The sequence below is a fragment of the Ammospiza caudacuta genome, chromosome 12, assembly GCF_027887145.1.
Source record: "Ammospiza caudacuta isolate bAmmCau1 chromosome 12, bAmmCau1.pri, whole genome shotgun sequence".
Classification (NCBI taxonomy): Eukaryota; Metazoa; Chordata; class Aves; order Passeriformes; family Passerellidae; genus Ammospiza; species Ammospiza caudacuta.
Window position 1 is genome coordinate 12,921,677 of NC_080604.1, and position 22,451 is coordinate 12,944,127.

General features: G+C 44.1%; 1 protein-coding gene across 5 annotated transcripts in view; it reads left to right on the forward strand.

Moving 5' to 3' along the window:
- SLC6A6 (solute carrier family 6 member 6) overlaps window positions 1–22,451 on the forward strand; it is an 84,929-nt gene that overhangs the window by 10,428 nt on the left and 52,050 nt on the right. For 2 of the 5 annotated variants that reach the window (XM_058813074.1, XM_058813075.1), the window contains exon 1: window positions 20,738–20,966. The exons of 1 other annotated variant lie outside the window; for it this stretch is intronic. Coding sequence is in view for 1 of the 4 variants with exons in the window: in XM_058813073.1 (XP_058669056.1) it covers window positions 21,517–21,547 (31 nt within the window). In the remaining 3 variants the exon portion in view is untranslated. Of the gene's footprint in view, window positions 1–20,737; window positions 20,967–21,350; window positions 21,548–22,451 lie in introns of those variants that run through there. 2 more of the 5 variants (XM_058813073.1, XM_058813076.1) reach the window with 2 other exon arrangements.

The window sequence follows — 22,451 nt, forward strand, 5'->3', positions numbered from 1 at the left end:
GTTCAGAGGTGACAGTAAGGTCTGAGGAGCTCTAACTAAAAACTTGACTGGCTACCACTAGTGCTACATCACACTCCATCGTGTGGCATGACAAACAAATGTTTGATTTATATCCCTCCACAGCTGGGGGCTGGATTTCTGCCTACATGGAAGCGTGTCCCACATTATGCTCTACAGCTTTAGGTCTCTTCATGCTCTGTTGTGCAGTTTTCAGCTCTGTTTTATGGAGGCAGAAAGCCTCAGATGATCTCCCCTCAATCCCGTGGGCTGCTCCTTTCTTCTGAGGCTATGTTTTGATCTTAACTAATGTTCATAATTTCCTCCTGTAGGGAAGTGGGTCAAATATTCATGTTCCACCTTTTTTGTTTTGTTTTGTTTTGTTTGGTCAGATATGAACATTTTGTGCAGGGAGATGAAACAATTCAGCCAATTCATATCTTCTGACTCCTACTCAGTGCTTTAACCCATGTCCACCATCTTTCCTGGACTACTGCAGTGTTTATAGGACATTTGACTTCATTTGGTTTATGAAATTTTGCTTATTCTGCCTTTCTTGATCATTAGCCCACAAGGCAGCTTGCATGCTTTTCTGTATCCAGCATTTCTTTCTGCCTTTTTTTTTTTCCCATTTCCAGAAGGACTTGTTCCTTAGAACAGATGAACCACATACTGAGAAAATGAACAGGCCAGATTGTCTAGTGCTCCGCACCCACCACTGAAGACAGATTTTCCGGAGAACTCAGTTTCCAAGGAGGCATCTAAATAAGTGACAGATACTCAGAAGTGGAAATGTGCCCACTTCTTTTGGTGCTCAACTAGTGCTAGAGCTGCTCTGAAAAAACTTGCTCTGATATGGCTGTTCTCCTTCACTTATGTCTCAAGACTTCCACATCTCCTCTTTTGTACTCTATTTATGGCTCTCTGCCATGCTCACCCTTGTGCCATTCTCCATCTCATGGATCTCTTCTTGTTGCCATGTCCCTCTGCACCATCAAAAGGTCACCATGTACATACATTCACATTTCTGTCAAGGGGCCATCGTGGCTATTGCCCTCAAATACAGAACATATGTGCAACATAAATTAATTGTTAAGGCTAATGCTGATTGAAGTTTGGTAATTCAGCCTGCAGGATATACCATATGTTTGAAGTGTATTGTCCAAGTTTAGATTTTAAACTCCCAAGGGCAGGGACCACTCCTTCCTCTATGTTTACATAGCATCAATGAGACCAACAGTGCTTGGGTCTGATATACATTAACCTCAGCCAATGCATTGTTAAGTTAATAATGACATTAAAGCACAATGGATAAAATATATAGACAAAGACTTTTCTTGGCAGAGATTTTTGTCAAGTTTTTGATGCCAGGTTCCTACCCAAGTAAATATTTCCTGGTCATATGAATCATTGGCATTTTCTTGAAAATTTCACTCCTGATATTGCACCATCCTGGTTTTCCCTTGTTCAGCAATTGACACTAAGCCATGGATCACTATGTAGAGTAAGTAAGCCAGAGCCCATCTTAGTGAAAAGCCTGGAATAGGAAGGCACCTAAATGATGTGTCAGACAGTAAACCCAGGGAATCACAGAGCCAGGGTGTAAATGGTGTAAATGGGCAAAGGAAAATAAAGGTTTTGAATGCAAGAATTTAATGTCATTTCTTATTATTTATCTCATTACTTTGTAGTTCCCAGAAACCACATTCAAAGGTTACTGTACGCAGGCCCTCCAGCGGGAGCATAAGAGAGCTCTAGGAATAAATCCAAACTCCATCTGAACTGACAGGCTGTTTTTCAATGCTAGTTATGCAACATGTTAGTACCTCTAGGTATAGGACCAGTGGGATTTAAACTTGTACAGCAGATGGTCCGTGCATCATTTCTGGAATGCGCCTGCTGACCCTAGGGCAGAGCCTGAATGGACTTCAAAAGAGAGACTGAGCATGCTTCAAAGTGTTATTGTTTAAATGTTCCACTAAATGGGGACTCCGGAACAAAATATCTAGCTGAGGTCAGTCTGAAAAATGTCAACACACATAATGAGAAAACAGTATGTTGTGTGAGAAAGAATATTTCATAGGGGTATTCTGGCTATTCTGAGTTGAAAAAAAAACACTTTTTGCATGTGTGTCAGCAGATTGTCATATTCTAAGTGTCTTTCTCCATGAGCTTCATTTGCTTTTGTTGGAAGGAACAAGGTCTGTACGTGAAAGTCATGAATACCTTTGGAAAGTGAGTTTTGTCCACAGGCAGGTACACTGGGAGAACTGTCAAACAAAGTTATGGCAAAGGTGTGTTGCAATACAGCATTGACATAGCCCTGAAAGCCACCCTCCCACTCATTTCGGAGAAAAACTTGTAAGGACCTTGTGTTTGGTTTGAGAGTGTGATCCTGGGATTTCTAATCATTACTGTGCTCTGTTTTGTTCCTCCCAAAGCCCATAATGCCTGCTCATAGCATGTTCTTTCACCAGGGTAATCCACAAGTTTTGGCTTCTCCTAATGCCTTTAGGAAGAATTTCAGTAGGAAAGGGATTGGGTTCATGTTTAAATCAGTAGGTTTAATATCATGAAGGAAGATTTCCTAGGCAAGTCAAGCTTAACAAGATCAAGACTTCAGTAGTAAATTCAAATTCAGCCTTAGATTTGCTGGTCCCTGAGCTGCATCTTGGGAATTGCAAATATCAACGGTCTGGTAGGTTTTGGTCTACAAAAGGTTTCGATGCTGGCCACTGGTGATTCAACATGGGGGGCTAAAACATTATTTCCTTTGCTGGAAGCAAAGAGCAGCAACCTGAACTTTCATAGCATCTTGTCCTGCTGGGGCATGCCTCTATCTTGATGGAGACACATTGCAATAACACAGATTAAAAGCTAACCCTCCCTGCAGACCTAAGAAAGATCCAATGCCAGGAAGAGCAAACAAGACTCATGTTAAATAAAGGGGAGGCTTGTTTGTTTCACATATCAATATTCAGTGAGATCAGCCAACTTGGCATGCAGGGGTGAAAACAAAGCCACCAGCCAAGGTAAAAAACTGAAGGGCTCCGAAGAGAGGTGTTGTTAAACCAAGAAGGTACCTTGGGCTTGTTTGTAGATTTTCTGTGTCTATGAACATGTTGTAACTGACACAAAACTTGAATAGTAATCAATGTAAGTGGGTCAAAAATAGCATCCACACCCTCCTTAGAGTTCTGGTTGTTGCACCCAGTATCACTACTCAGCTGTTAGCTCTGGCCCAGATGAAGCAAAAGCCCTGTAACCTTACTTAACTGAGTGTGAATTCAGCAAAGCTTTCAGGCCTTTGCTTATCTTCAGTGTATGCTTAACTTCAGTAAGTATAGAAACTCTTTGTTAAATAAGGCTTTTAAACCTGCAGAGAGCTGATAAAAAAATCAGAGTTTCACCTGTTTTATCCTGTTTGCCAAGTGCTACAAATAGCTGATACTCGATGTGTAGATTGCTGCAACAATTCAGTGGCCAAAACTCAGAAGTGTGTCAGTAAGTTAAAGGTGATCTCTTATCTCAGTGTTCCCAAAGCAGAGAAGTTACAACATATTTCTGATTAACATAATTTGTTTTAGGAATTCTGGTTCCCTGGAAATATTGTCACTCCAAAACAAATGCACTCTGCAAATTCTCTGAACTTCAGCTTGTTAAACTGCTCATGGAGAACAAAAAGTACAAGTCAAGACAAAGTGAGTTTGTGACAAAACTTTGCACAACAGGGAAATAAACTCCAGTAGACCAAAGGAAAAGATATTCCCTCTATTACTCAGTTTGCATTTTTACTCAAGTATAATAGGACTATAACCATTTTCTGTCAACAACTTACAAAGAAACTTGTTCTGAAAGTGATCTATGGTGAGAACTTGCATCTAAATTGGGTACATCTAAATTAGATGGAATACAGAACATTCCTAAAGGTAGCTTTTGGTTAGAGCTAGCCAAGGAACACAGAAAAGAGTTCACAAATATTGAAAGAAAAAACACCCCCAAACCTCCTCCCTGCATATGCTCATTGTACAGGAGTATTTTAGGGATAGCATGTTTATTTGGGTTTGCACTTTGCAGGCAAATGGTCCCCAGTTCTTGCCCAGAACATGCTATTTGGTATTCTCCTCTTAGAGTGCAAAACATGGCCAAGTGTTTTGCTGAACAAGGAAGGACTTTTATAAATGCACTGGGTGAGGCCTACAACACTGCAGCTCTGGCTTCAGTAGGTGGCAGGGATTCTTTAAATTCTCTTGCTCATTTACATTAAGCAAACAAAAAAAAAACTACCAAACTGTGAAGCCCACAAACCATGTATGTAGCCAGGCTACGTAATCACAAGTTCCCCTTATGGTTACTTTTATCTTCCCTTTCACTCACTTGCCTATATTACTGCTGATCTTTATTTAGCCCCACATTCTGCAAACATTTATGCACAATTTACTTCATGCTCTTAAACAGTTGCAGAGTGTTCAGTAGGTGTTATATAGAGAATGAGCTGGAACACAATAGAACTGCATATCTGCACAGATCAGACTAAACCCAGTGAAGTTACAGCTGTGCAGAAAGTTCAAACATGGGGAAGAGTTTGCAGGGTCTTAGCTTGTAGGATCTACCAGAGCTGGCATTTGTGTTTGTGCAGCACCTGGCACAAAGGAACTCCAAATCTGACCAGGATCCCTAGATCCCGATACACTGCACGTAATGAACTGCTCCAGGGACTATAATTAGGCACCAAAGAGCAAGAACTCAGAGTTCACAAAGAATCTAGCGCTGGTATTGCCAGTACATCTCCTGACATTCACATCTGTAGATTGTTCATTCAGACACTGCCTGATTTGGAATACTAAAACTTTCCTACCACCCATCAGCTGCTACCTGACATCTTTAAAATAAACTTTCTTAATGGGCATGTGCCTGGATCACCAAAGAGACTATCAAACTTGGCACTGCAGAGGGAAAGCCAAGACTGGTGCTAGTGATGGCTCTGCATTCTCACTCTCAGACATCCTGTCATCAGGTCAAGGTTGTGGCACAGGGACATGGGGCATGAGCTCCCTGCCTGCACACTGCCTGTCCAGCATTTAAATCATCATTATTCCAGGCATTTGTTGCACACCATGGTACAGGGGTACACATAATATCAACTAAAGGAAGAGTGGGTGACTCTAAACCCTTTTTCATGGCTTCAGTGGGTATTAGCAGTGAGAACAGTGTGCCAGGCTGAGGGGCCCAGCCAGCAGCTGGCAAAGCATGTTTGATAGAGCTTTGTGAGCACAGACTATGCAAATGTATTCAAAGGATGTTCTTGAGGCAAATTGGTTGGAGCTAAATTTGCCCAGATGCTCTTGAATCTGCTTATTAGAGTCCTTAGCTTGAAAATTAGCTGGAACTGATGAGTCAAACCAGAGCTGGCTTTAGGATCCTTGCATATTAAGGAAACCACAACCAGATTAAATATGTGCATGTCTATGTAGCATGGAAATTCAGGTCTCAATGCCTGATCCCACTATTCCCAAGACGGGGGCTTCACAATGCTTAATATGTTGAGAGTTCCTGAAGAGGCCTGGGCAACTATTTTGCCTTGAGTTTTTAGGTTAGGAGAAAATGAAAAAATAGTTTTCCCTTCCATCATGGCTTTTGATTTTTGTACTTGCATCTCATTTTGCCTGCAGAGGCACTCCCTGTCAGTGAACTCATGCCTTCCCACTCCTACATGTTCCATTACCAAAGGTGAATAATCAAGACAAATATGAAGAACGAGAGAAGTATGTACTCGTTTATTCAGATAATGAATGTGAAAGATGAAATCATCTTAATCCTGAACTAAAAACAACTACTTCAGGATCCTGTTTTGGTGGCAAAAGATGCTGGAAGAAGGTGGGATTGTGTTGTGACAATGACTGTGGTAATTTTGTTTCCTTGGACTTCTGTCTCACATAAGACTTTTGAGGGAAACTATTGGAACTTTTCTTTCACCTGAGTATTGACTTTAAGAAAAAAACCTGTGTCTTGAGCAGTGGTTTAAGCCAGTTTCCCCAAAATAACCAGTAGAAAGTATCTGCTTGCCCAAGGGGCATTTTCACAGACGAACCGTACGTTGTCCCCATTTGTGCCACCACTGGCAGAGCTCCAGGGCAGCAGCTCTGCCATCCCCCTGCCTCTGTCACCCTGTGTCAGACCCATGCTGGAATCAGCCTTGCCCTTGTGGCAGCTACACTGTGCCTGACCCCTGCCTGGGTGTACAAAGGTGGGAAAAGGGTGGGCCATTTCCTGCGCTTAAACAACTGAGCACTGTTAGCTCAGGGACAATTGAGCCTCTGGTGTTTATACTGTCTTTGTCTGGATAAACTGTATGGACACAGTTCCAATGCAGCCACCAGGAGATTTTCTTGCTGATATTCATGGTGCCAGCATTCCACCCTTAATGTGTATTTTGGGCATCCCCATCTTGAATCAATACCTCTTGAAACTTCATTGTGGTTATGTTTGGATTTACTCTTTAATATTTTCCTTTTGCTGAGGAAACCAAAGCTGAAGAGAGTTTCATAACACATGGTCTCCTCCATGCTCTGTAGAAGGTAAATGTCACCTCTCTGTGATGCATTTAGTCTACTCAAATATCATCAAAGAATTTGACACCAAGGATGTCCTAAGGGATTGCCCTCCCAATGCCACCTTCTGGGATTTGAGCACTCAGCTCAATGTAAAGCTTCAAATATTGCTGAGGCAGACAGAGATATTTAGTATGTCACACTTCACAGAACCTGGACACATTTTGCACACACTAGCTGTGTGTGTAAGGAACTGGGGTTTAAATAAAAGAATTTCTCTTCTTCCAGCCTCCAGCTTTTCTATCTGTGTTGCAATGACTGGTCTCCAGCTGTGAGGAAATACAGAAAGCTTCTTATTTAATAAGTTTTGAGTAATTCTAAAGAAGCCAATTCCTCCCTCCCCAAAACAGCACAGTCTGCATTCCTTCAGAAACATCTTCGTAAATAACACCAGAAACTGAAAATACCTTTCTGGTCTCATAGCTGGGATAGGACTTATTGTGTAGTTACACTGACATTCAGTCCTTATATACTTATCATTTCCTCCTGAATTCTTCCCTCCCTTCTTGATGGTGTGCTGGATCTGGTAAGAGCAGAGAGGTGAGACCATCTTGTACTTGGGAGATACCAAGAGTCAGACCTATTTGGATATTTTGCTTGCCTTTGCATTCAGTTTGTACATCATCCTGGGACAGCATGCAATTTTTCATCATGACAAATATTTTGAAAAAAAGCTTAGGGAAAACTACATATTTAAAATAAAAACAAAAATAAGCCCTACCAAACAAACAAAGCCTTGTATTTGTCCATAGAGCTTATTACTAAAAGATAATGGCACAGAAGGTTCCTGAATTTATGGCTCCTCAAAAATCCCTTTCTTCCTCAATGGCAATTATACTCCTGAGAAAAAGTCAGATGCCAGATCTAGCCCTGGCATCTTTCAGTGGATTTTTCCTAAAATCAAGAGGCTTTTCCAAGCCTGGTGGTTTCAGATGTTGTGATTGATGTTTATTCATTTGTCCTGTCTTCCCAAGGAACTGGCAATGACTGTTATTTCTGTATCCAATACCACTGCTATGTCTGTTGCTCTAATCTAGCTACTTTTATGGTTTCCACCATCTCAGTGTCTGAGCATATCCCAAGAATTAATTGAAGAAGCCGACATAAACCCCTTAGAACAATAACAAACTCTCCCTGCTTCCAGCCTTATCCTAGTCAAGAGTCTCAAGTTTTTGAGCTTGTATGAGTGTGAGTAACTCACTGAGGCAAAGCTGAATTGGAGAAGTGGGCCCCATCTTCAGCTGGAAAAACAGTGTGAAAGGCTGGAAAAGGAGGAGCCCCAGTGGTGACCTAGGCTGCTACAAGATGTGCTTCCCCTAGATTTTCTGGTCCTTGGCCCTGGTTCAATAGTATTTTCTGTGATTCCTGGAATCTGGCAAGTCATAAAATTTTTAAGGGGCAGAGGGTAGACGTGAGTTTTTCTCTTGACAAAGAGAAGTACTAGTTCTACATGGAGATGAGCTGCTGTGATCAGCTGCCACTGGAGGTGTTGCTTCTATTTGTTCTGACTGCATTTGGATCAAAATCAGTGTTTCTGTGTGTCTCCTCTCCATCTTTGTCTGGGGATTGTTGTCTGTTATTGCTGTAGTCCCCCAGTACAAAATTTCTCCTGCAAATATCTGTTTTAGATAGCTTTCTCTCCAGAAGTTGTGAGTAGTTTTTAATGACTTGCTGTGAGCCTAATCTTACCTATAACCCAGTTTCTGTGCTTTGAGAAGGCAGTCCAGGGGAAGGAAAGGTTTATGAGTCTGTGGGTCCAACAGTCTTGGGGAAGAGGGCAAATCCCACGTGCTTGAGATGGTCAAGGTGGTGGTGAAAAATTAAGTGCATTAAATCCTATGTGAATAAAAACAACCTGAAGCTCTTGCCAAGAGCTCTGACTCCAAGAACAGCAAATGGAAGAATTACCAATGTATAAAAATATAAATAAACACATGCCAACATTAATTGGAGGAACATGTCCTTCTCACTGACCTTAGTCCATGTGACTGTACCTCTGCTGTAAGGGACATGAGCCCTTGATTTCTCTGTAGCCAATAGACACAGCCCTTGTTTCCAACTGAGGGATTGAACTGCACGTGAGGAAATAATTGAGGGCTGGATGGCATTTTTCACACGCCTCCTTTTCAACCTGGATCAACGAAAATAAATATCATTATATCTCATATTTGTGCTAGAAATGAAGTGATTTGCGTACTTGCAGGAATGAGATACAGTTGTCTCAGAAGTTTTTGTTGGCAATAGAACAGGCAGCTGTCAACGCTTCAGCCTAGAAGTAGATGCAGCTCATTAGGACAGTTGGATATCATCAGATTAGCTGGGCTTGGAGATAGGGTGAGACAGGAAAACATATGACAAGAACTGGCATCACAAAACCTCCCCCTTCAGAAATACTACCTCAAAACCAAGGAATGTTGTGGTTGATCACAGCCAATATCAATACAATATATCCTAGTTGAAGGGCAGACTTGCCAAGTATTTCAGCATGGGTTTCAGTGCCCCTGGTACACATAAAAGTTATGGCATTGGTTCTGGATTATTTACTGGGACTCTGGTAATGATGTTCCTGGCATAGCACTCCTTGCAAACACGTACTTTGGAGGAGTTCCCATACTTTTTTATTGTCCTCTAGAGCTGTGGTGGCAAGCTGTGTGAAATCTATCCAGAAAACTGGAAGAAATCAAAACTAAAGGGAAAAAAACAACCAAACCAAATTAAAGATGTCAAAGCCTTTCTTGTGTAGACCTAAAACAAGGTCTAAAATCAAAAGGATATGGGTTGACTGTATAAGATCATGGGGGATAGAGTTTTAGATTTTCTTTCAGTGCCCCTAGAGGATTGCCTGATATATTCTGTACAGTTCTGGACCAGAAAAATGCTTTTAGACTGAAAGCAATTCAAAGATTAATAGCAAACAAAAGCAACAGCAAAAAATACCTGAGTGGCAGCAGGGATTAATTTTGAAGAAAGCTTTAACAGACTTGTGTCAGTGACAGGTCAAGGTGACCAAGGCCCTCAGCAGTATTCCATGGATATGTAAAAATATGTAAATGGAAGCAGGCAGATGAAGTGTTTGTCAGCATGCATTGCCATTGTTTGTTTTTGTGTTCAAAAGCTCTTTTTTCTACGCACACTTCTCTTTTCAGAGCATGAGCTTTAGCTTTGCAACCCAAGCAGCAGGGATGCCTTGTGTTTCCTTAGGACTTTTCATCAGATGATCCCCAAATGCTTTTAAAGGGTGAATTAAAGGAGCTTCACATTTAGAAAAAATAGAAAAGGATTAATTTCTTTCTTCCAAAATGCAGTCAGCTCTGGTGTAAAGTAAAAGAGGACCTGGATTCTCCAGTGGGTGAGAACCTTCTCCCTTTACACTGCTGCAGTCACAAAGGATTTGTGATCCAACCTGACTTCCTGTATGGGGACACTTTGGGCAAAGGAAAGAATTGGCAGCACCAGGAATAGAAGTTATATCAAATTAAAACATGGGGGAGGAATAAAAGAGAGAATTGCAATTTCCTTGAAGGGCATTAGGCTTGATCATCATAACTGCTGCCTCCACTCTCAATAGCAGTGAGGATGTACAGACATTTGTGTGATTTCTCTGCTGAGCAGCACCTCTGCTTACTCAGTACTGATTTGGGGTTGCTAGAGCAACGCCAAAACCACTTCCTATAGAGCGTGGATGTGCTCTGCAGGCCTCCCAGGGCTACATGGTTAGCAGAAGTTAGGAAACTTCACAGAGGAAATACAATGCATAGTACTAAGAGATGTGGAAACCTTAAATAGGGATGTCAATTCAACCGCTACTTAGTCAATGCTAAGGGAAAATAGAAGCATGGGGCCTTAGAATCTCTTTAAGGCAGCTTTTAGTCTGTTAATAATCAAGAGGAGATTGCTTTATAAAAAAAATAAATAATTTTGATTTTATTTGAGCAGCTCCCTTCAAATATTATTTTTGTGCACACTAACATGTGACACCCATGTGACATTGTTTTAAGCCTAATATTTGTATGCAACATTCATTTAGCTTTCATTACTGACAAAATTTCAAATTCCAGAGGATGTACAAAATCTGCTGGGTGATTTGCAAAATCTTCTGGTGCTGGAAATTTTTTAATGATGAAATACTTTATTAATTGCTTCTATTTTATCTGTTTCCTGGCTATTGCCACAGGAATCTTGAGGGCTTTGCAACAAGGAAGATCTGTACTTCCTAAATTACAATTTCTGGGATTATGCTAAAGTACCATGTAAAAACAAGTAATAAGTATTATTCATAAAATTCTCTGTTTCAAACATATCTAACTGAGAAAAAAAATGAGGAATTCACCTCTAGGCTGTTTACTAATAAAATCCCCAACTACTTCTGTAGAATTTGATTTGCTGCTCAACTGGTGTGATCCTGGGAAAGAAAGTTGAAGGTCTGTCTAACCTGGAGATTTTTCTCCAGTATGCTTTCTACTGAATTGGGAATTGCTTGAGTAGTGTTTGTGCTAAAAGTATTCCCAATGCTTTTGATGTTGAGCTTTTGCTTGTTGGCTGTTGTGTGTCCCTGGCTGTAGCAATAATGCAGCAACTTCTCATTTCCCTTATATCCTCAGAACAATTGAGATTTTGGTCCATGCCCAGGGAATCATAAAACCATGGGACCATCAGTTTAGGGGAGTGTTTCTACAGGCACTGATGTTGAAATTACTCCTGGAATATTGAAGCTATTTAAAATTTCATCTTGCTGGAAAGTACTGGCAGCCTGAAAGGAGGAAAAAGCGCCAGACAGCTTGAGAGCCTCACGTGTAACAAAAGGTTAGAAGAGCCAAAAGATTAGTGGTGATTTTGACATGAGCACAAACACAGGTCGATGTGGATGTTAATACAGAAACATGGGAGAGATCTCACTTACTTTATAGCTGAATCAAGGGATGTTGTTACTATACATTTATTCCCTGATCTAGATACAGCATGGCTAAAATGATGAATTGTGTAGCTGAGCTACAGCCAGTCAGAGTCCCACACAAGCAGCAGACTAAACAACATGCCCTGGCCACAGCCCCTCCTTGGAGAGCACTCTAGAGCAGGGGCAACCAGTGCTTGGCAACTACATCTGGTAACCATGTCCCCAGGCCACTAGCACACACAGGGAGTGTTGGGCTAATGTAGGACATTGTTTCAGAGAAAATGCCCTTTGACTATTAGACAACAAATTCCAGTAGAGTGACTGGCTGGGAGGCAGGTACGCACAGCAGACCCACTGCCAGCAGCTGGGGGGTGCCTAAATCTAGATTGGGCAAAATATTAGAGGCTATGCAGAGTCTGCACAGGCCCAGCACAGGCAGGGAGACAGCTGACTTGTGGGATGCTGGAGGTCTGCAGAGATCTCAATGGGTCTTGGCCTTCCCTTCCATCTCTGATTGCTGCCCTGCCAGCCTTGGAGTAAATTATTGTTTATTACCCAGAAGGGACGGCTGAATTCCAACAATATTTTTTTGTGATGCCAATGCCATGACCTTTATTCATGAAAAACAAAGTACAAATGGGGAAAGCAGGGTGGAGCTCTGTCAGAAATGTGATGTAAACAGCTACAAAGATGTGGCTGTGCTCCTCCATAGCCATTTCCCACCAGGTAAGGATCAGAGCAACAGGCATTGCAAACACAGCAGACATCCTGTCTGATATTTTGTTAAGCTAATTGCCTATACCTAACAGCAAGGCTCGATAAAAATTGCCAAATTGAACTTTTGGTCAGATTAGACAACATCAACAACAATAGTTTCCAAAGGACTTATGGAAACAAATTCCTGTTCCAGGTATCTGCTGACATTTGGAAAAAGCCAGCCTCTTTTCTAGCATTCATGAAAGTAACATGAACAATTCAGTAGGGGAAGAGCTCCCGTTTTGTTGTGGAAACAGTCTCCGCAGTACCCTTGAAAATTCATCCTGAGGCAAGTTTGAAATAATTCATGCTTTTGCTCTTACAAAAATATCTCCATGTTTAGAGCAAACAGCTGTTTTGCTGGTGGAGAACAGCAGAAACATGACCTGTATTTAAACCTGTATCTTACTGGGAGAACTGGGAGCTTAGCCTCACAGCAGGGACACAAAATTCAGGCAGTGACACGTGCAAAGACTGCTAGGGTGGCATTAATTCATTTGAGGGGAAAGCTGAGTTGAAGCCAGGTGGAGTGGCCATGTGGTAGTGTCCTCTGCTCTGGCTGGAGATGGTGCCTGTGTCCTGAGCTCAGCATGCCAGGGGATGTGTCTGATAGATGCTGTACCCCTGTTTCACAGGAATTCCAGAGGCACTGGATGGAAAAGCTCCTGGGGTCCACCACACACTCCTCTGTGTGCCTCTGCTCCATGAGTTCCTCAGCTCTGCCACCAGGCAGTCCCAGGCCCTGCTGCTCAGGATGATGCCTGGTCACTGCCACAGCCCAGCCTGGCCATGCAGCTCCTCCATGGTGCCAATGGCCTCCAGCAGCACTTGCTGTGGGGCAGCAGGGGTCAAGGGTGTCTTTGTGAGTGCCAAGGGCATCCCAAACCCACTTTGGCTGCTCCACACTTTGCTGGGATGTGCTTCCCAAGGAAATGTGGGAGTATAGGGGCAAGTCTTCACACTTCTCTCCGTGAACTTCATGAGCCCAACAGACAAACTTGCAGAAGTAAAAAGGAGAAAACTTGAGGACTTTGGCTGACACAGAGAGTAAGAGTCAATTGCTCAGTGCTACAGACACTCTATGACCAACTGTTCACAAAATATTAACCATTTGTGGCACATTTAATAATCAGTAAGTGATAATATTGGGCTTTGATACAAATCAGAGCTAATTAACATTGGCCAAAGAGATTTAGAGGCTCAAGTCTGGATAGTTTGTGCTTCATGCTGAGCCTATTCCACCCTCTCCCCTTTCCCACCCTTTTCATGTACAGACATCAAAGCGGGATTGCTCTGGCTGGGGCAGAAATCGCTCTCTGCAAGGATGCACTGCTGGGTTGGTAGTGTTACTGCACCCAGATAAACCTTACAAAACCAGTCTCTGCCCAGGTTGGAACATAAGCATCAGGTATCCCAAAAGAGAAGTACAGGGATGCCGCAGTGAATATTGCTGAATTTATTTTCGGCCACGGATATTCCGACTGAAAGATCACTTGGGAGGGTGCCAAAGGTCCAGAAAAGGGAACTGCTGGGGGAGGACCAAGGTCACCCAGCCTGGGAGCCGCTGGCATCCCTGCAGCTGCCAGCTGAGGTGGAAGCCCAGGCATCTCCTGGAGCAGGCGGGCAATGCTCGGGTGTCAGTGGCTGGGCCGTGCCAGGGCACGGTGGGCAGGGCCGGGCAGGGCTGGGCTGGGCTGGGCCGGGCTGGGCTGGGCCGGGCCGGGCTGGGCCGGGCTGGGCCGGGCAGGGCCGGGCTGGGCAGGGCAGGGCCGGGCTGGGCAGGGCTGGGCTGGGCTGGGCCGGGCTGGGCAGGGCTGGGCTGGGCAGAGCTGCAGGTGCCCCTGTCTCACTCAGCTCCCGCCCCAGCTCTGCCTCCCCGCCACCAGATGCAAGCCATTTGTTTTGCATTTGGACCGGTAGTCTGGAAAACGCTGTGCTTTTAAGTTTATGTTACATGCTTGCTTTCCAGTTCTGGTAATTAAAATCATGATAGTGGATGAGCAGTTGCTGGATAGCTTGCAGGGCTCATTTTAAATTTCTTCTTTTTTTCCAGACGCTCAGGCATTTGAAGCCCTTTCTCTGTTTGCAGTGCATTAATTCACCTAGCTAGGAATTCCATCTGTCTGAACTCGTACAAGCATGCATTTGGGAATGGTTTTGTCTCTTACAGATTTTCTCCCAGTGTTTGCCTATATCTTCCAATATAATTTGTCAGAATAAACAAAAGCATATAAGGAGTGTATAATTTTCAGTTATACACTCCTTATAACTGTTTCACCATCACTTTGAGAGGGAAGGGAGCAGAGGGACCCATAGGCAAATAGAAGGAAATATGAGCATGTATGAATTCACTCAAGTAATCTCTCCTTCTTTGGTGAGTTTAATCCATCAGCTTTTCTGGAGCCATTGTGTAAGTCATGAAGGCTCAGCTGCCTCCACAGTACATTTTTGGACTATTTTCCACTGTGATGTCTACTGTCACCTGGGATGTGGTTAGGCCAGCCCTGCCCAGCTCAATAATCAGCTCCAAATGGAAATGGAAGTGGTTCTGCAGGGCAGCCTCAGACTCTGTTGACCTTTTATTGCTTTCAGAGTGGGTCTGCCACAACTTTTTCCCTGTCTCCCAGCTTACATCTCTCAGATGTATCTTCCCAGATTCCGTATCACCGTGGCTGCACCCATGTAACCATCTTGACTTGGCAGGACCTATTGTGCTCATGAGGCCCAGGAAATCTCTGCAGGCTGTGCAGCAGCAGAATATTTATCTGCAGCATGGCAGGTGTGTTATTAGCAGGGAAAGAGGCAAATTCACCATGTGCATCATCTCCAAGCACACCTTGTGCTACTGCAGTAGCGCTAACAGAGCACTTGGTCCAGTGAGGGAACATCACTTACACTGCCCAGATGTGGAGCTTTGCTTTCAGGACTGAAATGCTGAGTGTGGACATGTGCAAGGATGGGCCAACATCTGCAGAGTTCATTTTGGTCTGCAGACAAAGCTCAGAGTCACTCAGCAAAGCTCACACGAGCTTCTCCCACGCACGAGTGCACATCACCTGAGCTCAGCAAAGCCTTTCTATGCAAATCCCAACTGCTCTGCATTGTGTCAAACAATGACTCCAGAATTAGATCCAACAAGATGTCTTTTTTTTTTTTTTTCAGTAAGTACATTCAGTGACTTAGCCTTTTCAGGGCTTATATCTTGGTTATTAATACTACCATTTGCCTTCTTTTGGAAAATTGAACTCATGTGATAGAGGAGTTTTATGTGTCAAATTCTGATGCAGAAATTCTGGTATGAGTGCTTCTGTAAAATACAGAAGTGGAAAATGGAGGTTCTGTGGTAGGAAATTGTTTTCTTGTGTGGTTTTTAAAATAAATTTTATATGATTAGGCCAGCAAAGAACAATGCCAATATCAAAAAATCCTTTACCTGTTGTTCTTGTCCTGGTTTTGGCAAATTTAGGCAGGCATTGCAAGATTTTATAAGAACTGTTATGTAATACTTCAGGCAAAAAAATTATTAAAAGAGATAAGTTATCATATATCTAGTACTAGGTAATCAGATTAAAAAGAAAAAAAACCAAACAAACAACAACTGGGAAGTGCAATAACTGGATTTCCTAATGCCACATAAAATAAAAAGATGAGTACGTATTTGAATTGCTGAACAGGGCAAGTGCCACAGAATTTTCCCTAGGGAACATTCCTCTATTGGCAAACTGTGGTCAAATGCAACAAACAAATCTTTTTTTTCTTTAATTATTGTGATTCTGTTTAAAAGTTAGAAGACGTCAATTTTAGCATGTGGAATGCAGTTGTGAAAGAAAATGGGTTTCCTGAATTTTCAGTGATTGACTAAAATTCACACACATACTGGTTTATTTTAATTTAAGGAAAAAGGATTTTGTTTCTTTATCCTGTTACATAACCATGGATCTATTCTCCCTTGAACACACAAGTATGATTATCATTAATCTTAAAGGGAAACAGTTGTCTTTCAGAATCCTTTCTGAATTTCTAAATTTTTATCTTCTTTTTTTTTAAAGTTAGATCCCAAATGACTGGATATGAATTGAAGATGAAAGCACATTGTTTATTTTTTTAATTAGATTACTTTAATCTCATTTATACATAGTTCTTCTACTGTTCTTCCCAACAGCAATAGTGAAGAAAAAAACATTGTTTTAGAGTGACTTCCAAAATACAAAACATACGGTTCATACAGTATCCAGCAGGAGACAGACTACCTGTTATTGCTTTTTTAGCTCATTTTTATGAAACTGGCTGGCTTTCAGTTCAGAGACATTCTTTAATAATACTTATATTTTTCATTCTATAGCGTATTCCTTTCAAGGATTTTAAATTGCTCAGGAGATCTTGAAAATCCCAGTGAAAACCTTTGGATATATGAGAGGCTTTTATTTCCGGGTAGCCGACTGTCAGTTACCTTGAGACACTCACTTTTTTCAAAAGCCAGTGTGACCACTTTGGTTCCAGGCTGTTTGGTTCCTGTGTGTTTGCCCCTCACTTTAGGAATCAGCCACTGTAAAGAAATGGGCATTTCCAAACTCAGAAAGGACCAGCTCCAGCCTCTCAGCCCTGCTAAGTGCCTTAAGTTAATTTGTAATTAGCTTGATGTAAGGAAAGGACCAGTGCAGGCAATCCCATAATGGCTAGGCAGTCTCAAATATAAGCAAAATAGGCCAACCAGAACATTAAGCAAGAGAATTTAATACCAACTGGCTACTTTTCAAGAAGATCTGTGGTTTTTCATTGCCTTTGTGTTTATCTTGTAAGCTGGGTGCAGAGCTCTATCACTGGCAGGTTCACGTGATGGGGAGTGTACCAAAAACACAGGTCATGTTTTGGTTTCTGTTTGATACCTTATTTATATATGATTTATATGGATAAACCAAGAAAAAATTAACTGTCCGGGCCATAATTTCATCTAAAATAAACAAAGACTAAAACTACAGCAACTTAGTGGATTGTGTGGATTAGTGAGATATCCTGGTATGTAACAGCAATAGCAACAATTTATTCCCCAATTTAGTAATGCTTAAAATCTGCAATCTAGAGTCACTCCATGATATGCAAATCCCTCACAAAATCTGCTTCCCTTTTTCAGGCTCAGGATCCTCTGCTATCCAGGGGAACCCCAAAGACTGACCCCATATAACTTTGTGTAGGAAATTCATGTATAGAAAATCATTACTGCAATGGATTTATTCAGACCATGTTTTTGCCATTCTTGCTTACACAATCCTTTACAGTGCTGTCCATTTCTCTCCTACATTTCTGCTGGACTTCATGTCTGGATGAAGTTTTGGTTTTTTAAATTTTAATGTTTATTTGTAAAATCTTCCCAATCCCTGCAAAATCTCCTCTTTGTCCATGCCCAGTCTTGGTCCTGACTCCATGAAACATCATGTTCCCTCTAGCAGCCAAACAATGAAAACAAGGTTTCTCCTGAAAAATGAAGAAATATTGAATCAGTTACCATTTAAAAATTAATGTGAATTTGCTGATGAGCACATTTTAGGTCCTGGTGTAATATCCCTCCCTCCACCTCACCTTATGGAAACCTGAATTAGCTCTGCCATAGCCTTGGGTTAATATTCATCCATCTGAAATCTGGCACTCACATCCCTCAAGACCTCTCTACCCAGGTGCAAACACAGTGAATCTCTCCTGACTTTCATGCCATCTCAGTACATTTCCACACGTTGTAGCCAAGCTGGGGATTTGGCCCAGTGTCTTTTTTAAACCCTGTGACCCAGACGTGGAGATTAAAAAAGAGTTGTGTTATCGGATTAAACAGATACAAGAGGCACTCGCTGTATCAGCATCCAGCACCTTAAAACTCCAGCAAGCAGATCAGCATGGTAATGGCAAAAATAGTCTCTGAGAAAGAGGGAAAACTCAAAGGAAGGTGATGGCAAACCCGTGCCTTGGGCTGGGGTGCAGAAACCTGCCACTCTGACTGGTTGCCAATGCAGCCACAGGGATATGGTGTTCTGCTTGCTACAGCATCTTGATACAGGATACACTTGAGGTATAAAAGTCATTTGAACTCCACCTACCTGTAGCCAGAGTGATTTTGGCCTTAGTTAAGTTTGGGTTAATATCTTCACAGTGGGGTTTTTAAGGGGTTAGGCTTGATTGCATTATGAACTGCATCAGCGGACACTGAAATCAATAAAGCTGCAGAAGCAAAAATTCTAACAGATTAAAAACAGACCTACATGAAAAGGATAGTAATTTTAGGCACCATTTGTATGCTTAATATTATACACATGCTTATGCTTTATAATTTGGGCTCTAACGTGTGATTTTGGTTACATAAGAGAGTGGAGAAGCCAGAAGCATTAGTGCTGCTGTGCGCCACTGCAGCTGAAGGCAGAGCTCCCCCAAATATTCATCAGGCACATTCTCAGAAGTTGTGCTGTCTCACAATGAAATAACAGATAGCAATGTGCACATTTATGGCACAAAAGGACTTCTTCTTATTATTATTATTTTTATTGTTGTTATTGTTATCGTTATTGTTATTATTGGTTCCAGGTACTGTTTACATGCCTCTGACTTCAAAACAGCTTTGGCTGTTGGTCTTTTACCCCAAACATTTTATTTTGAAACACATGGAGAAACCATGTACTTTGTGTGGCTGACTTTTAAGAAGTGAGGAGCAACAGAAGAAGAGAGAGCAAGAGACAAAATACAGACTTTGATTCCTCTAGAGAACTAGAGCAAAATATTCCACAGCTGTGCTGGCAGGATCCTTCACACAGACAAGGCTCCAGCCACTACTTACATTTCACTGATGTGACTGCTGGCTCCTAGTCTGCATCTAGGCATCCTCCCTGCAACCAAACAAGTGGCTGAGCCGGTGAGAAACCTTTTGCTTCGCTCCCTAGTGCAGCCAGAGCTGCCTGTTTGTGGTCCCTCGTGGAGCCTCACAAAATGTGAGCTGCCTCCTGCAAAGGATGCCTACGAACCCAAGTTGCAGTACACAAGAAACCTGAATCAGAAGACGTAGGTGGCAGCACGGACTACATCGTTAGGAGTTTAAACGAGGCTGTTCGGTGGAGATATGTCATCAATTAGCTGTGTATATCCTATCTCTATCTGGTTTTCTGCTAAAAACCTACTCACATTTCAAATCAGCTTGGATATGGAAAATCACAGAATGCACTGGAGTAAGGGAAAATCGGCTGTATGACTGTGGCACAGGGTTTTCTGGCATCCTATATTGCCATCAAAAAATGTGCAGAATGGTGCAGCTTTTGCAAGAACCAGCTAAGGAAATCAGCCTTTTCTGAGCCCTCCCTGGAGGCTGCTGTGAAGGAATTTGATCCCCCCAGCAGCCTATGCACAGGTTATGGGTTCCGGAGGTGGTCCCCCGGTAACTGCTGTCCTAGTTTGTGGTGTAGAAAGGTTTCATCTTGTATTCGGGAAAACCTAGAGAGCAGAGGTGTGGGGATTATTCATTCTCCTCTGGTCCATCCCTGCTGTACCCATTGCAAGGTTAGCACCGTGGGACTTCTGTGAAACACAGATGGCCCCAGATTCTCCTTTTCACCACAACTGTACCCCCACAATGCAAATGACATTTTGCAGTACAGCGTATCTTTCTAAGTCTTCAGCAGGGGTTATATGAAAATGCCTCGCGACACTGTCTGCTGCTGAATCCTTTCATTAAGAGAACCGGGGGGATGCAGGTAGGAGAGCAAGGACATGTTTGAGTCATATACCCGTTCGCCTGCAGGGGAGGAGGACCTGCTTTCGGTTCTGTGAAACCCGAGGCAAAACAAAACGTTGCCCTGCTCATTTTCCCCGCCGATCGCCCCGGCCGTACTTTGTCCTCCCGCTGCCACCGGGACTTTCCGGTGCCGGGGATCGCGCTTGGGAGGCGGCAGGGCAGAGCAGGGATGTCCCAGCCTCCCAGGCACCTGCCAGACCACGCTCCCGCCTTGCCTCCTCCAGCAGCAGACGGCTCCGGGAGCAAACCTGTCCCCAAAGCCTGGCAGAGCGGCATCGGCTCCAGAGTCCAGTCCCCCCGGGGGCCGGGGAGAAACGCGGAGAGCTAGGGCCCAGGCGCAGGGACAGGCAGCGGCGGTGACAGCGCCGTGCGACGCTTTTTCTGTGAGAACGGCACTCTTTGTGTAAAGATATAAAATACCGACTGAAAAAATGCAGGAAAATGAAAAATGCCGGGACGAGCTCAGCGGCTGGGAGCCTCGCTCCGCTGCCTCCCGCCGCGGGACGCGGGCCGGGTCCCTCGGGGCGGCCCCGCTGCCGCTCCCGCTGCCCGGGGCAGCCGCGGGGGAGGGCAGCAGCCCCGGGCGGCCCCCCCGAGCCGGCGGCCGCTGCCCCGCACCCGCCCGCCCCTCCCCGCCGGCCCGCGGCCGCCTGCCAGCCCGGGCTCCGCCGCCGTGTCTGCGGCATGGCCCCTCCTCCCCCACACCCCTTCCTTTAGGCTCCCCCCTCCCCAGCAAAGAAGAGGCCGTGCCGGTGTTTTTCCACTCAGCAGGATGGGTGATGCTCAAAGCTCCCTCATTAGACAACAGACACGAGAGGTCAGGAAGAAAGCGCTTATAAATTACCGTTTCCTCCTGCTCGGCGCTGCTAGTCGCGCCGCACCGCTCCGCCGGACGCGCCGCAGGGGCGCAGCGGCGCGCAGGCACCGCGGCCAGCGGACACAGGTACCGGCACCTCCCGGGCGGGAGGGCGGGCGGGCGCCGGGGCTGCCGCTGCGGTGGTGGCGGTGGCGGTGGCGGGGCTGGCGCGGAGCGGCGCGGATCGCCCCTCGCTGCCGCCGCGGCGAACAAAGGGCCGGCCGCTCCGCGCCCAGCGGAGCCGAACCGAGCCGGGCTGGTGGCGGCGGCATCGTCCTCCCTTTGTCCGCCTCGGCTCGGGGTGCCCCCGGGAGCGCTTTCCCTTCCCCCCCCCCCCCCCCTTCCATTTATTTATTAATTCATCCCCCTCCTTAAAGCTCCCTCCTCCCCAGCTCTCGCAGTACCTCGGCGGTGTTTTTCCTCCCCAGCGGTTATTTACCCCACACCCCCCCACACCTTGCGTTAACTTTTTTTGGCGATAACGTTCTCAGCCATTCCCCCTTGGCGGCCCTCCAGCACATCGACGGCGCACGCTTCTCTCCCCGGCTATTTTTGCCCATTTTTTCTCCCACCCCTCCCCGCTGTGCTTTCTCTGTTTGCCGTGCACTAACCTCGAGTGAAGAGACTGGTACAGGCAATGCTACATCTGATGCTAATGGGCCTACCTGGTGGGTAATACCGCTGCTGCTGCTTTCTTGTGATTTCCCTCATTTTCCTTTTTATTCCCCTCATTTTCCTTTTATTTTGTGGGTTCTTGACGTGCTGAAATCAAAGCAGTGATGGGGCTTAGAAATAAAACTCAGGGACTACACAGGGCAGGTTACCAAGCTCAGCGTGGTGCGAAGGGGTGATAATTCTGGGTTTGTTTGGGGGTAACTTGGATCCAAAATTCACCCGCTGGCTTTAAGATAATGAATGCCCATTGCTGCCTGGTATTATAGCGGGAGGTATGTGGGAGGACTCACAAGCTTTCCATATAAGAGCATGGGAGAATTTATTTCACCCAGGCGAAGAAATGTGCAGAGTATGTGTTATTTATGACACTGAAGGCAAGCTGTGTTGTCCTTAGGCAGCTCCAAGAGTGGCAAAACTTGGTATTTAGAAATTGTAGAAGCTGATTTTTGCTGTTTAATAGGAGTTATGTTTAAAGGGAAGCATGGATGAAAATAAAAGAAAGGAAAAAGTAGTGGGAGAGCATCCAGATAAACACTAAGAAATAGAGCCCCACACTTATTCCAGCACAGTTTGTGCCAAGGTGTAAAGATGGAGGTTTTTGATGAGTTCCCATGTTTTTTAACCGTATTGGGAAAGGCATTAAGAAAATGTGCCAAGAGGAGCTGGTTACGTTGATAGTGCTATTTTGGTAACTGCATTTTTTTTATTGCTTGCATGTGAAAATGTTTTGAGTTTTGGGCAGGCAAAACAGTGAGGCAGTCCTGACAGGGACACATGTCATCGGCCGTGTAACTCAGGGCTCGGGTGACAGTTGCTACCGGTTCAGATTTTATGGCTTTAGGTTTGAGGGTAAATCAGCCCGTTAAAACCTGCTGCTGTGGAATTTCGATGGGAGAG